Source organism: Danio rerio, chromosome 19 (assembly GCF_052040795.2).
Source record: "Danio rerio strain M-AB ecotype USA chromosome 19, GRCz13ab, whole genome shotgun sequence".
Lineage (NCBI taxonomy): Eukaryota > Metazoa > Chordata > Actinopteri > Cypriniformes > Danionidae > Danio > Danio rerio.
In genome coordinates this window covers 17,195,122-17,209,636 of record NC_141039.2, presented here as the reverse complement: position 1 = coordinate 17,209,636, position 14,515 = coordinate 17,195,122, and the positions used below count along the sequence as shown (strand labels likewise).

Here is a 14,515-nt window from a genome sequence, read left to right as displayed (position 1 = left end):
ACACAGGAGCTGCTGGAGAATCCCTGATCCCCTCTCCACAGTGTTAATCACTGCAACAAGATTATGTATTTTTCAATTAATAAATCAGATTTGTGGGAAACCTGACAGTACCTTTTATTTGTTATCTACAACATAAACTGCACTGACTTTAACCCCAATTTTTTTTTATTATTAATTCGAAAAGTGTCCTTTAAAACATACCTGTGATTAATTCACATAGAGCAAACTTTAAATTATCAAAAAAAGAATATATATGTGTATCATATATAACATTCAGAACGCAGATAGAACCTTATAAATCCAAGGTGACATAATATATATTTATGCGCAATATTACACTAGTAGCAGTACGATATGGCTGTATATCAGTACTGGTGGCAGGTGTGCGTTGTGTGTAGTGTCTCACCAGTGACAATATACAGCCATAACACATTTCTAAGAGTGTGATATTGCGTTAATACAACATTTTGATGACATAATAGTGTATAGAAAAAAGACAATTAAATACAGAGTCTAAATTTTTTTTGTATGAGGATCTACTGTTTTGTTGTACAATGTGTCACTAAAACAATGCTTGTAAAAGAAATGCTTTATTGCTCCTTTCACCAAATGTAGTTTCACAATGACATAAGAGTGCCTTTACATCCTCAGACTCCTATACAAGGCAACATGTCCTTCAAAGTGAACAGACAATAGGGATGTTTTTTAGAGAGGAATTTGACATTTAAAAAGATTCCAAACAAATACGTAGTTTTAACTTCTTCAAAAGAAGGCCTGTTCATATTTCACTGTTTGATTGAGATTATACATTTCATTCAAATCAAAATGATAGAAATTGCTATAAGATTGCATTTCCAGTCTTACAAGACTCATTAAAGCACAACATAGTGCAGAGTGTGCTTGAGGGTGAGATCAACATCCTCAAATAAATAAATAAAAAAACATATTAGGTTAAAACAATAAGAGGATTTTGGTAGCATTTTGGATTTCGTAAATATGCAGGGCAAATTTGTTTTGCTATGGAGAACATTGCATGCTTCTTTATTTACATGGCACAATACAGCCAATCACATCTGTTTCTTACAATGTTTTTCAACACAATGGCCAATCACAGTAAAATTAGTCAATCTAACTAGAGCACCCAGGAGTAGTTTGATTCAAGAATGGGCCTGTTTTTTTTGTTTTTTTGTTTTTTTTTGGCATGAAATCAAATTTAACTTTTTTTTTTTACTTATTCTTATTTTTTACATTAATTTGGTTCTACTTTTTAAAAGTTTTGTACATATTTTATTTTATATCTAATATTGATGAATAATGTTTACTTTAGTTTTTATATGTGTATCATGGTGAGTAGTTGTTGTGTTAATAACCCTGCCTTCCGGATGTTTCTCTGCTATTGAGTAAGCTTTTTGTTATTATAATGGATTCATCGTGTGACTTCACCACATTGGTCTTTGTTTGCATAACAAAGATAAAATGTGTAGATGTTAGTACTTTAAAACATTGGTATATTAACATCATGAACTAATGAAATACAATAGTTTACCATAAGTTGTTTACACCATATTTTCACCGGTAGAATAAAAAGTGAATACATTTTACTGTAAATTTAACTCTTTTTTTTAATTGCAGGGTATAACATTTTAATAGTTATTTTACTGTAACAATTTATTCAAAAAAATACTAAAATTATTTTTTAAAATTTGATGTGCACAAAATAATATTTATTAACCTTCCTTAAGTTTTTTTTAACAATATTTAAATTCTATTTATCATATTACATGGCATTTTAATTTAATTTAAATATAGAAAAAAAATGTATTTAGCAATTCTGCAGAACATCATCAACAACAACAACAAAAAAATTTAACTTAAACTTATAACTATAGGGCCAGACAGAGTCTGCAGACATTTTTGCTATTTCTGCTGAGAATTTTGTTTAAAAATCTGTGTATTTATGCAGAATGATTTTAAGAGCTCTCCTAACTAAAAACCTAATATATGAAATTAAATAAAAAATAATAAATTTTAACTTTTATTTAATGTTTACAATGCGAATCCAATTAGATCCGCTAATTAGGGACAAAGCAAGTCTCATATAATATATCAGAAAGAAAGACAGAAAATATTACAAATTTGTCAAATTATAAATCATATAGACATTTTCGTATTACTAAACTGTAAAACCCAACTATCAACTGTATTAAATGAAATGAGTGTGGTTATTAAATTTACAAACAGTTAATTTTATTTATTTGAAAAGAGTTTTGAACTGTGTTGAAGGTAATGAGTTTATTAAATACCACAATACCTCAACTTAAATGTTCACAGTCCTCATATAGTTATTTGTTTAACTCAAACGTTATAAGTTGCCTTAACTTATTGGGTTTTACTAACTCAGTTGGTTTTTTAACTTAAATGATTTGTAGCAATCGTTTTCCTCAATTAATTAGTGTTACCTTGACATTTTGGGTTTTACAGTATAGTCTTCAAAACTGATACACACCAAGTTTACCTACCAGCGCTTATACCACTTGCAAAAACAAACAAACAAAAATCCCAAAAAAGAGAAATGCACATAGTGTGGGGATTAATTTACACAGTATTGGAAATCATTTCACATAACATGCTTTGTCCTCAAAATAAAAGCACAACTCAATGAAGAGATTAAAAGAAAACTGATCTAAATCCTAATTTTATTTAAACATAATGAAATTTATATGACATTTACCAAACCACAATGCAAAGATATTGACAGTTTACAATGCCCAGAGCTTGATGTACATCTTTACTATTGACTTTAGCATTCATTACAGTTGATTAACATCTAAAATGTGCAATACATTTTACTCTGCTGATCCACGTCAGTGAGCCCCTATAAAGGCCTGTACAGATGTGTTTATATGGACAGTGAGTGTGGATGACTAATCAACGTCCTGCTGCTATAATGAAATGTTCTATTATCTATAATCCATAATCATCTTGTTTCATTTACATTGTTTATTTAAGATCACTGTGATAAATTTCCCTGGAGCCCCTTCTTATTATTAATTGAAATCATAGGCCTGACCACCAGGGGGAGTGTAAAATGTTTTTGGCACCACCATTTTGAAAGGCTTTAGGGAAATACACATCTCTTATTTTTAAATCACAATGAATTCATCTGGGAATTAGTACACGAGGAACATTGTGCAGTTAATATGGCATGTGTGTTTAATGAATGCGGTTGCCATAGAAACTATAGCTGTCAAATTGTGCAAAACCATTTAGTGACCACAACGCAACAGAAGCAGTCACTTTTTTTTAAATCCATTTTTAAACAATACTCTATTTAAACAAACTCCTTTTAAAATTGATGATTTTGATCATTTCCTCAACATATTATAATTGTAAATATCTTGTTCAGAATGTGATTCCACAAGTCTTTTCACACTGCATTTGGTTATTTTCACATGAGTGATTTGCATTAACATTTTTTTATCCGATTGCATTCATCCTCTATTTCTCATCCTTGTAAACTATTTACAGATCCCAATTTTCCACAAGCATTATTGTAAACAAAGAGTCATTGCCAAGTCTCAGCCAAAGCATTTATGTTACAGCAAACATCATGTAATAGAAAACAAACAAAAAAATAAAATAAAAAATCTGCACAAATAAACCCTGTTCTAGAAGTGTTTATTTCGGATGAGGAGAAAAGCCTGAGAATGAGTTGCAGTTGCAGATTTGATAAAGAGATAGTTCTACATTTACACTCTATTTACGCACCCACAAGTGATTCTAATCCTAACCTTTATTGTTCTGTTTTATTCTTTTGATCACAAATGAAGATATTTTGAAGAAAGCTGAGACCAGTATCTATTGACTGAGTAAATGATGACATACACACCGGTGAAAGTTTGGGGTCTTTTTTTTAAAAATATGTTTTATTTGGTGCTTTTTAAAGAAAACTCTCCTGTTTATCAAGGCAGCATCTATTAAATGTAAAAACAAAAATGGTTAAATACTTATTTATTAAACATGTATTTATTACTTATTGTGTGTATTTTCAAATGAAATTATTATTCCAGTCATTACTGCTTGTATTTCTATTACCATTAATAATATTAATAATAATAATAATAATAGTAATAATAATAATAATTATAATAAAACAAGTGATTTCTGAAGGATCATGTAACTTTGAAGACTGGAGTTCAAGAAGCTGAAAATTCATCAATAAAATCACTGGAATAAATTATTAAAATAAATGATAATCTATTTATTACTTTATAGTGCAATAATTGGTGAGCAGGAAAAGCTTATTTTAAAACATTTTAAAATCCCACTGACCCCAAACTATTGACCAGTAGTGTAATTCAAATTTTTTTGTGAACTCTTCCTTGAAATACTTTAAAAGCTGCAGCCCTGTTTATTTAATTATCTTGTATAACATTAATCAATTTCATTACTTTATAATATATCATATTTTATCATATTGTTACATTTTTTTGATTATTTTCTAATTTACCGATTTCAGTTGTGTTGATTTTAGTTTACGATTGTACTACAAAAGTTACTGAATTCAAATGTAAAAAAAAATAAATAAATATTGTTTTGTGTACATTGTGCTTCATTTTAATACCCTGTTTTAAAAACCACAATGGGTCTGCTAATGATACTTTATTGCAGTTTAGCAAAATCTATTAGGTAAATTTTTTTTTACAAATTTATGGAATGAACAGTAAAATGTTTCTGTATAAACATTGACTTAAGAGGAGGTAAATTGTACTCAGTATATACTGCAAATTTACAAAATTAAAACATTTAAATCAAGCAATAACTTAACAGAAAATATACTGGCAAAAAAATTACTTGGTTTCTTCTGTGTTTTTTTTTTTTTATTGGACTTGTTTTTACAGTGGCATCACGGTCACGCAGTGGGTAGTACAATCAAACAGCAAGAAAGCAAGAAGTTGGAAGGGCATCCCCTGCATAAAACATATGCTGGATAAGTTGGCTGTTCATTCGGCTGTGGCGACCCCGGATTAATAAAGGGACTAAGCCGAAAAGAAAATGAAAGAATGTTTTTTTTACAGTGTACAAGAAATACTGAAGTCAGTGAATTCTGGTTTCCAGCTTTCTTCAAAATATCTTCTTTTGTGTTTAATGGTAAAAGGTAAGTCAAACAGGTTTGAAACAAATGAATGGTGAGTAATTGATCAAATAGTTTTCAGTTTTTGTTGAACTATCCCTTCAAATGAACTGTCATTTAGTCATTTGACTGTAAACAGCCTTTTGTTTCCTGCAACTTCATTCACAAATTTTCTGATGGCTTTTCATCTGCACAACAAAAGAGCACAGAAACCTGATTGTCCTAAAGCACTTGGATCAAACTCAACAGAATTTACTCTTAGTTTTCTTTGCACATTCTGTGGGGAAGTCTGTGGACTTGGTGAAGAGTTCAGATGTCATATCAAATCATGTAAAAAAAAACCCGATTTTTTTTTTTTCCCACAGGTTCCTGTGTGTACGTTCAGTAATATAATTTTTATGGTGATGAATGGGTTCTTTTTGTTACCTTTAAAATGAAATAGTAGAACATTTCGGATTGCATTTAGCCTTTTTTTTGCATTTAAACACTTAAAGTATGACTCTCTCTCTACTGTATATGTTACATAGAAGTTAATTTGGCATTTTCTGAAAATCTTTAAAATCAAAAGATGTGCAGTTACAATGTTCTGCTGGCACAGAAAATAGTTTCCTGTATGTGACCATGGACCACAAAAAATGTCTTACTTTGCATTGATAAATTAAAAATACATTGTATGGGTCAAAACGAGCAACTTTCCTTTCAAGCCAAAACTTATTAGAACCTTAAGATCATTTTCCATTAAGATATTTAATAAATTTTCTACTGTAAATATACCAAAGCCCAAATGTTGCATTCCTAAGAACTTCATTTGTACAACTTTAAAGGCAATTTTCCCAGTAATTTCTTTTTCAGATTGCCTTAAGACTTTAGATGTAAATATTTCAGATGCAAATAGTTGTATCTCACCCAAATATTGTCCTATATTAAAATGTATACATCAATTTTAAAATTGTATATTCAGCTTTCAGATGTTATAGAAACATTAAAAACTGATTTTTTATTATGACTAATAACTCTTTTTGTGGTCCATGGTCACATATTCTATTCCCACAATGGCTCTGAATTACCCACTAAGTATGTGTACTATATAAGGCTAAACCACATAAACCTTTAGCTTCCACCAAAGCCTCACCTGACATTTAAGTACATGGTGCCCTCCTGCTATTTACAATACATTTTGTTGTGCATACAGACACGCGCACCCATTAAAGCCAACAGCACATGATAGAGCTTAAGACGCTTAGCTATGCTGGATGCTAAATCTCTTTACAGCCGGCATAACTCAAGTCTTGCTGACATGCTGGTGAAATGGAGTGTCTTATATCTGTTCAGGCTCTGTCCTGATCGGAAGTGCATTGTCTGGGCTACTCAGAGACACTTTTGGCTTCTTATGTACTCAGTGCCTGAAACATGATCGATGCTGACGGTATCAAAATCTTAATGTTGGTGAGTTCAGAAAATAAAAGAAAGTACATTTTGAAAAGCGCTTGTGGGCGGCTGCAGGGGCATTGCTGCTATATTTAGTTATTTGAAAGCATGACTAAGTGGTTAGCAAAAGTCAAAAAAGCCCACTTAAGGGTCTCTATGATATTAAGGTTTATAGATATGCTTGGGTCCCTCCTACAGTAATATTTCCTGTTAAATTGCTGCTGTTGGAAATTGTAATATCGACGCTATCTCACAGCAATTCAAAACTTTTTAATTTGGTAGATAATTTTAATGTATTTGCATGATCTCTTTAGTACAAAAGGGTATATGCAGAAGTATGCAGAAGGACTTTTAATTTTGTAGTAACCTAGGTCAGGCACTTCCGGTTAACTGTATGCAGTTACAAAATCAGCACGTTAAGGGGGAATTCTTTAAAAAATCAACGATCTCAACTGCCTGATTGATATACGATATAAAGAGGGTCTCAAATTGTACAAGAAGCACTGCATTAAATTAAATTTTCCAGCTCAATGTCTTTATAATATGAACATTTATTTTACTTCAGTGCATTCAAGGGACTTTCTGTGCTTGCTTGCTGATCGTGACGGCTGCGTGTGTAAACAGCTTTTCATCTCGTTTTACGATTGAACTGCTAAATGAATGCCTAAGTCTATTTAACTGATAGTATTTTAATTACATTACAACATCAACGCTGTTAATGGAACCTTATATAATTGAAAAAAAATCACATTAATCGTTTACCGGAAGTATGAAGAAACACTAGTTGTGCATATACCCTATTTAGTACGATTTGACAGTTGGATTTTGGGGTGGGCTTTGGTGCTAGGCCACTTTTTAACAATCGTATGACTGAACATTTATAAATTCCTATGAACTAGTCACTAAACTGACAAAATATAATGCAGTGGTGTTTTCACGTGAGTTCAGGCTGGTAATTCACATACAGAAGATGGTGCTGTGATTAGTTTGTTTAGTTTCGCTTAGTGAAGATCATAAATCTAGAGTTTTGATAATTATTGATAATTCAATATATGGCGTATTCTGTGTATTGAGCTACATTTAGTTCTTTACAGCTCTGTTCCAAACCCTAGTGAGCTACCTCAGTGTTTAGGTCAAGGTCTAAGTATACTATGCGTTATAAGCATATTCATACAGTGTGTGCTTTTGTTGTTGTTGTTGTTTACTTATAAGCTGCAACACACAATATGGAAAACTTTGATAGTTCAGTCTCCACTTCTAGGATGCATTTAGCAAACACAAAGGTGTGGTTGTGGGCACATTTTTAAAGTAAAAAAGATATAAAATATCATTGCAGTTTGTTTAACAAATTAAATAATTGTTATTGGCTGGCTAGATAATGAAATAAAGCTTAAGTTTTTTATTGTTATTAATTATGTGATATTACTTAAGTGAGGACTGGACCTTGATTTCACTTCACAGTAGCTACTGAGCAGACTTGGGCTCCAAATGACATCCTCAGCGCAAGATGTATTGAAAATTTCTATGGCCATACCCCCAAAGCGCTACACAAACATGAGAGGGGCTCTCCACACAACCACCACTGTACAGCATCCACTTGGATGATGCGACAACGGCCCCCAGTGTGCTCACCACACACCGGCTATAGGTGCAGTGGAGAGACAGTGATAAAGCCAATTCAGTCGAAGGGGATTATTGGGAGGCCATTATGGGTATCACCGATGGAGGGAATTTGGGCAAGACACCGGGGTTACACTCATTACGAGAAGTGCCATGGGAATTTTACTGACCACAACGAGTCAGGACCTCGGTTTAACGACAGCGCTCACTGACAGTATAGTGTCCCAATCACTTTACAGGGGCATTAAGACTTTCACAGACCGCAGGTTGAGTGCCCCCTGCTGGCCTCACTAACACCAGTTCCAACAGCAACCTAGTTTTCCCATGTGATCTCCCATCCAGGTACTGACCAGGCTCAGTCCTGCTTAGTGAGTAACCAGTCTTGGGCTGCAGGTTGATATGATTGTGGCAAGAATGGCAAGATGGTAGCAGCCAATTTTTTCTTCACTTTTCAACTGTACATTGAAAAGATTGAAGATACATTGTCATTATTTTTTAGTCTTCTGCATAATATCAAATAGAGCATATTTTGACTGACAATATGCAGATGCTGCAAGTTTATAAATTTAAGGTTACATCCTAAACAATAGAACCCTCATACTATTCATAGGAAGCAATTTGTTAGACGGTCATTGGGATGTAGCTAGGCTAATGATGTGATGCACTACCAAGCACAAAAACACATAGTACACACATCTGCTGAGTAAAACAGTTTAATCAGATTGCTGTTTTAAAGTATTGGATTAGATATACTTATATTGGTAACATTTCTTTTGACTTCATGAAATCTAGGATGATACACCTGATGCTGCCAAAATGTCTTAGAAAGCAGCACAATGTTGCTGACTAGCATTTTAAAACAGCATTGTGTCCATCTGTGAAGCACTAAAATCTTGTCTAGGTGAGCAGATCACTGGGTTTTAGAACAGAGCATATGAAATGTGATGTATGCTGTGTATTCTTTTAGAGAACAGATAACTAGTAGTTATTACTCACATATCCACGGGCAAGGTGACATTTTACAATAGGCTGCATTCATTATTCTTTCCTAACTCTATACAAACAATGTCTCTAGAACTTGGGCTGTAACAAAAAACCTGCATAAAGCAGTAAGGGATTATTGTATATTGTGCAAAATTACATACAAAGACCGATCAATCAATTAGAAAGGAGTTTTATGCAGAAATTACATCCATACCAACCTACAACAGATCTTAATCTCCCAAAAGAGACATAGAATCAAGAGATTTGTGGTTTACGTCCATGTCTCTTAGGTTTGAAGGCATATAGATGTTATATGCACTCCATTAAACCATTAAAACCATTAAAAACCATTAAAATACATTTTACAGTAATTTGCTTTTGGGGAAAGGAACCAAAATATATATTTCCCCTTTTCACTTAATTTATAGTGGCAAACCAAGGTTCACTGCACTAACAAAATGTTTTAATTCTAGATTTTAAGAGACATTATGCTACATGTCCAGCTTAAATTTCCTGTTTCAATAAGAAATGTCATCAAAAAAGGGGGAAAAATCCCAATGTTTTGTTATTTTATGGGATCTTTAAATCTCTAAGTAAATGGAAGGGTAATTTTTTTTTTTAAACGTTAACTGTACCACAGTAATAATGTTAAAAGGGAAAGAAAGAAGACTAAACTCCAGAGGATGTGAAGTACAATGGGATAGAGCTTAAACAATGTTTATCCATGTTATCCACAAGACTTGAAAACATAGGGTGATCTCCAACAATATAAAGAGGACCTGTCCATTCAAGCCCACATATACTACACCTTTGAGTGGCTTATACCATCAACCTCAAACATCAACAAGAAGGTACGTGCAGCGGTCCAGGCCCTGAGGCAGTGACCATGATGCGACACACTGGTGAAAGCCAAGGTGAGCGACGACCAACTGAAACACAGGTGCAATTACAGGTGGATTGTGGAAGTCAGCAGTTGCAGCTCTTTTCTCGCTCCGCTTCCTCCTCAGCTGGATAAAGAACTTTGGCAGTGAGGCCACTCTTGACCCCATCCCAGCCGTCACGAGTGGAGATCTCACCCATCTTCATCAGCTCATAAATGTCCCGTGTGAGCAGCTCGAAAGCACGTTCCACATTGCTGTTGCATTTGGCTGATGTTTCCACATAGCGGATTCCAAGATCGGCCGCTAGCTGCTCGGCCTCATCTCGTGTCACCTTGCGATCGCGGCTCAGGTCGCTCTTGTGGCCGATCAGGATGTAGACCATGTGATGAGGCAGGATGTGCTCGCTGACTTCTCGGTGCCATTCCCGCACATGATCAAAGGTCTTCCTGTTCGTCAGGTCAAAAACTAAGAGACCGCCCACAGAGTTGCGATAGTAGGAAGTGGTGATAGACCTAAGGGGGTGAAGAAAAACATTTTTAAGACTCCAAGAACCAAATCCATGCGTCCATAAGTTTTCAGCTAAAGAATGTTTTCATGCATTTTGGTAATAAGATTAAACTTGAAATGGGAACTTGACATTATACATCCCCTTGAAACTACAAAAAATCTATTTTTAAAGACTGAAGACTATTGTAATATGCATGCATATTATGCATGAAATCTACCTAACAACCAGAACAGAATAGGCAGACTAAAGAACTGTGATTTATATATTTCTTCAAAATTTTACACACAATACCCCATGATGACAATGTGAAAAAAAGGTTTTTTGAAATTGTTGCAAATTTATTAAATATAAAAAACCTGAAAAATCACGTGCATACGTATTCACTGTCTTTGCCACAAAGCTCTAACTTGAGCTCAGGTACATTCTGTTTCCACTGATCATTCTTAAGTTGTTTCAGCAGCTTAATTGGAGTTCACCTGTGGTAAATTTAGTTGATTGGACATGATTTGAAAAGGCATACACCTGTCTATATAGGGTCCCAGAGTTGACAGTGCATGTCAAAGCACAAACTAAGCATGAAGACAAAGGAATTGTCTGTAGACAAAGACAGGACTTACTCGAGGCACAAGGCAGGGGAAGGTTACAGAATTAGTTTTTTTTTTTTTTGCTTCTCTGAAAGTTCCATTGAGCAAAGTGGCCACCATCATCCATGAGGTGAAGATGTTTAGAACCACCAGGACTCTTCCTAGAGCTGACCGGCCATCTAAGCTGAGCGATAAGGGGAGAAGGGTCTTGGTCAAGGAGGTGATCAATAACCCGAAGGTCACTCTGTCTGAGCTCCACCGTTCTTCTTCGGAGAGACGAGAACCTTACAGAAGGATGATCATCTGTGCAGAAATCCACCAATCAGGCCTGTATGGTAGAGTGGCCAGACGAAAGCTACTCCTCACCAGGAATTTGCAATAAGGCATCGGAAGGACTCTCAGACTCATAAGAAATAAAATTCTCCGGTCTGATGAGACTAAGATTCAACTCTTTGGAGTATGTGCTAGGCATTACTTTTGAAGAAAACTAAACACCACTCATCACCAGGATAATACCATCCCTACAGTGAAGCATAGTGGTGGCAGCATCATGCTATGGGGATGTTTTTGAGCAGCAGGAACTGGAAGACTAGTCAGAATAGAGAGAAAGATGAATGCAGCAACGTACAGGGACATCCTGAATAAAAACCTGTTTCAGAGTGTTCTTGACCTCAGACTAGGGTGGCGGTTCATCTTCCAGCAGGACAATGACTCAAAGCACACCACCGAAATATCAATGGAGTGGCTTCACAAGAACTTGTTGTATGTACCTGAGTGGCCCAGCCAGAGTCCAGATCTAAATCCTATTGAACATCTCTGGAGAGATCTGAAAATGGCTTTAGACTGTCACTTCCCCTCCAACCCGATAGAGCTTGAGAGGTACTGCAAAGAGGAATGGGCAAAAGTTCCCAAAGACAGGTTTGGTAAGCTTGTGGCATCATATTCAAATAGGCTGTAATTGCTGCCAAAGATGCATCAACAAAGTATTGAGCAAAGGCTTTGAATACTTATGTATATGTGATTTTTCAGTTTTTATTTTTTTTATTTTTAATAAATTTGCAACAATATCAAAAACTCTTTTTTCACATGGACATTTGGGGCATTTTGTGTAGAATTCTGGGGAAATAAATTTATTTAATCCATTTTGGAATAAGGCTGTAGCCTGTAACATAAAAAATGTGGACAAAGTGAAGTGCTATGAATACTTTCCGTATGCACTGTATATATAAGTTTAAGTAAAAGTCTTTAAAAGCAGAAATGAGCAAACTAAGCTTTTAATTTATTATTGTATTTTTTTTATATGTAATAGCTTTTTTTCTTTCAAAATATTATTTTAAATAAACACTCAGGGACTCTTGATCTCTGGTGGCAATAACCTGGGGCATTATCTGCCCTTACTGAAATTAACTGTAATTACACATTTAATCCTACTAAATCATATAACTAAAAGGATTTGCCTATTTTACGCATACATACAGTAGTCTATACAATTTTTTATACCCGACTGTTCAGAATACAATATAAACAAGAAAAATGTTTGCGGCGGTTGATTTTGTTTTGATGAATGGTTCTTTAAAGCTCTGAGGCTGATGTTTGTGCTTCCCTGAAGGCAAGTGGTGCTTTAAAATATAGGACAAACAGATCAGAGACATCATGATCTAAGCCCAGTGACAGGACTTAACCAAACACATGCTCATTGCAGAATCTAAACAGGTGAGGCATATGACACTGGAACAAACAATGAGATAAGAGACATTTTTATTCATTCATAAACAGCCTGCTAGGCCTGATCCTTATTACACCCAGCCCAGAAGATATAATACAGACATAAAGGAAGAGAATTCTAGAATATAGCATTGCAGTAAATGGTTAACCTAGAAACACAATTCTGCACACAATATTACACAACCAATGACACCACAAAATGCATGCATACTTGCTGTCATTCTATTTTACAAACCGTACAGCCAAGTCATGCACACACACATTCAGTCCATGCAGTGCATGAAGACATAGCCAGCAGATGGTCAGTGCATAATGATAATAATACTAATACCACTACTACTAATGATGATGGCAGAGCACTTTATGGCCACTAACCTGAATCTCTCCTGTCCGGCTGTATCCCATAACTGTAGTTTGATTTTAACCCCAGGTTCGATGTCTATTGAACGGGCGTAGAAATCCACACCGACCGTCGGATCCGCTACATCGCTGTATATGCCATCCGTGAACCTCTTGAGCAAAGATGATTTGCCCACCGTCGAGTCCCCGAGTAAAATGATCCTGAACTGGTACTGCCATAAAGTATCCATGGCATGGCGAGTCAAAAGCTCCAGCCACAGACTCAAAGACAAAGCAGGAGCGCTAACGGTGTTTACATTGGGCAGTATGGAGCGGAGAGGAGAGAAGAGGTGGGGGCGGGCGAGAGGAGAGGTGAATGTGCTGCAGTCATGTGATGCGCTAATGTTCACATCTCATTTCTTAACTAATGTGTAACCGAATTACTTTCATTTAAGCATATGATGAAGCGATACATGTATTGCGAAATAAGATTTTCATAGGCTATATTATTATGATCTGTTTAGCATATGAAGTGTTTGATTCACTAAAATGCGATGAGCAAAGATGGATTGAGATTATTTTAACCTATAAAAACAGGGGTAAAGTTCGTGTAAGGGCCCCTCGATGTTTATTGCTGTTACAACATCAGTGATAAAAGAAAACTCTAACAGCCTTAGTGTACAATAAAATGTAATAAATGTAAAAAATGTAGGCCTAGGCTATTTAACAATGATAATATATTCTCACTTATCTTTTTCTACTCCAGTGCGTTTTACTTGAGTTTTTTTTTTTTTTTTTTTGCTTACAGTAAGTGACAGCAGCAAATAATCTAACGTTAGTCGTTTCTTCTCACGTTTGGCATCACAAACGCGGCTATAACCCTGCACCCGGAGCATGATTTCTTAACCCAAATGTAAGACCGCATCGTATGGCATGATAATATCTGTATTTATCCTCTGTATTTATGTATTTGTGGTTACTGAAGGCCTGTGTTCCTGGATCTATCCTAGTGGAGTCTGCTTACTCTGTCCATGGTGCTGAATGATAAATGTGCGGCTGGGGGGCGTGTGGTCAAAACAAGTACTGTCCAGTAAATCCGATAGACTTTAATGATAATAATAATAATAATATAATAATAATAATAATAATAATAATAATAATAATAATAATAATAATAATAGTATTAGTAGTAGTCGTTAATTCGCTTGTTATCTAACCAACCAGATGTTACTAATCCAAATGTCATAATTGTATAGATTGCCATAATCTTGTTCATTTCTTTGTTTGTTAATTTATTCATTTGTTTGAGCAA

At 34.8% G+C, this 14,515-nt stretch overlaps 1 protein-coding gene across 1 annotated transcript; it reads right to left on the bottom strand.

Annotated features, from left to right (window-relative positions):
* Window positions 1-9,775: 9,775 nt before the first annotated feature.
* On the bottom strand, window positions 9,776-13,475 carry rab42a (RAB42, member RAS oncogene family a). The gene is made up of 2 exons (NM_213042.1): window positions 13,240-13,475; window positions 9,776-10,559 (listed from the first exon to the last, which is right to left on the bottom strand). Exons 1-2 carry the CDS (start codon window positions 13,452-13,454, stop codon window positions 10,133-10,135), a joined length of 642 nt encoding a protein of 213 aa, NP_998207.1. The 5' UTR covers window positions 13,455-13,475; the 3' UTR covers window positions 9,776-10,132.
* Between the last annotated feature and the right edge of the window lie 1,040 nt (window positions 13,476-14,515).

Coding starts and splice junctions, on each gene's coding strand:
- rab42a (NM_213042.1), bottom strand. CDS start 13,454: ATGGATACTTTATGGCAGTACCAGTTCAGGATCATTTTACTCGGGGAC. Junction 10,560..13,239: donor GCCGGACAGGAGAGATTCAG/GTTAGTGGCCAT, acceptor TCACCCCCTTAG/GTCTATCACCACTTCCTACT.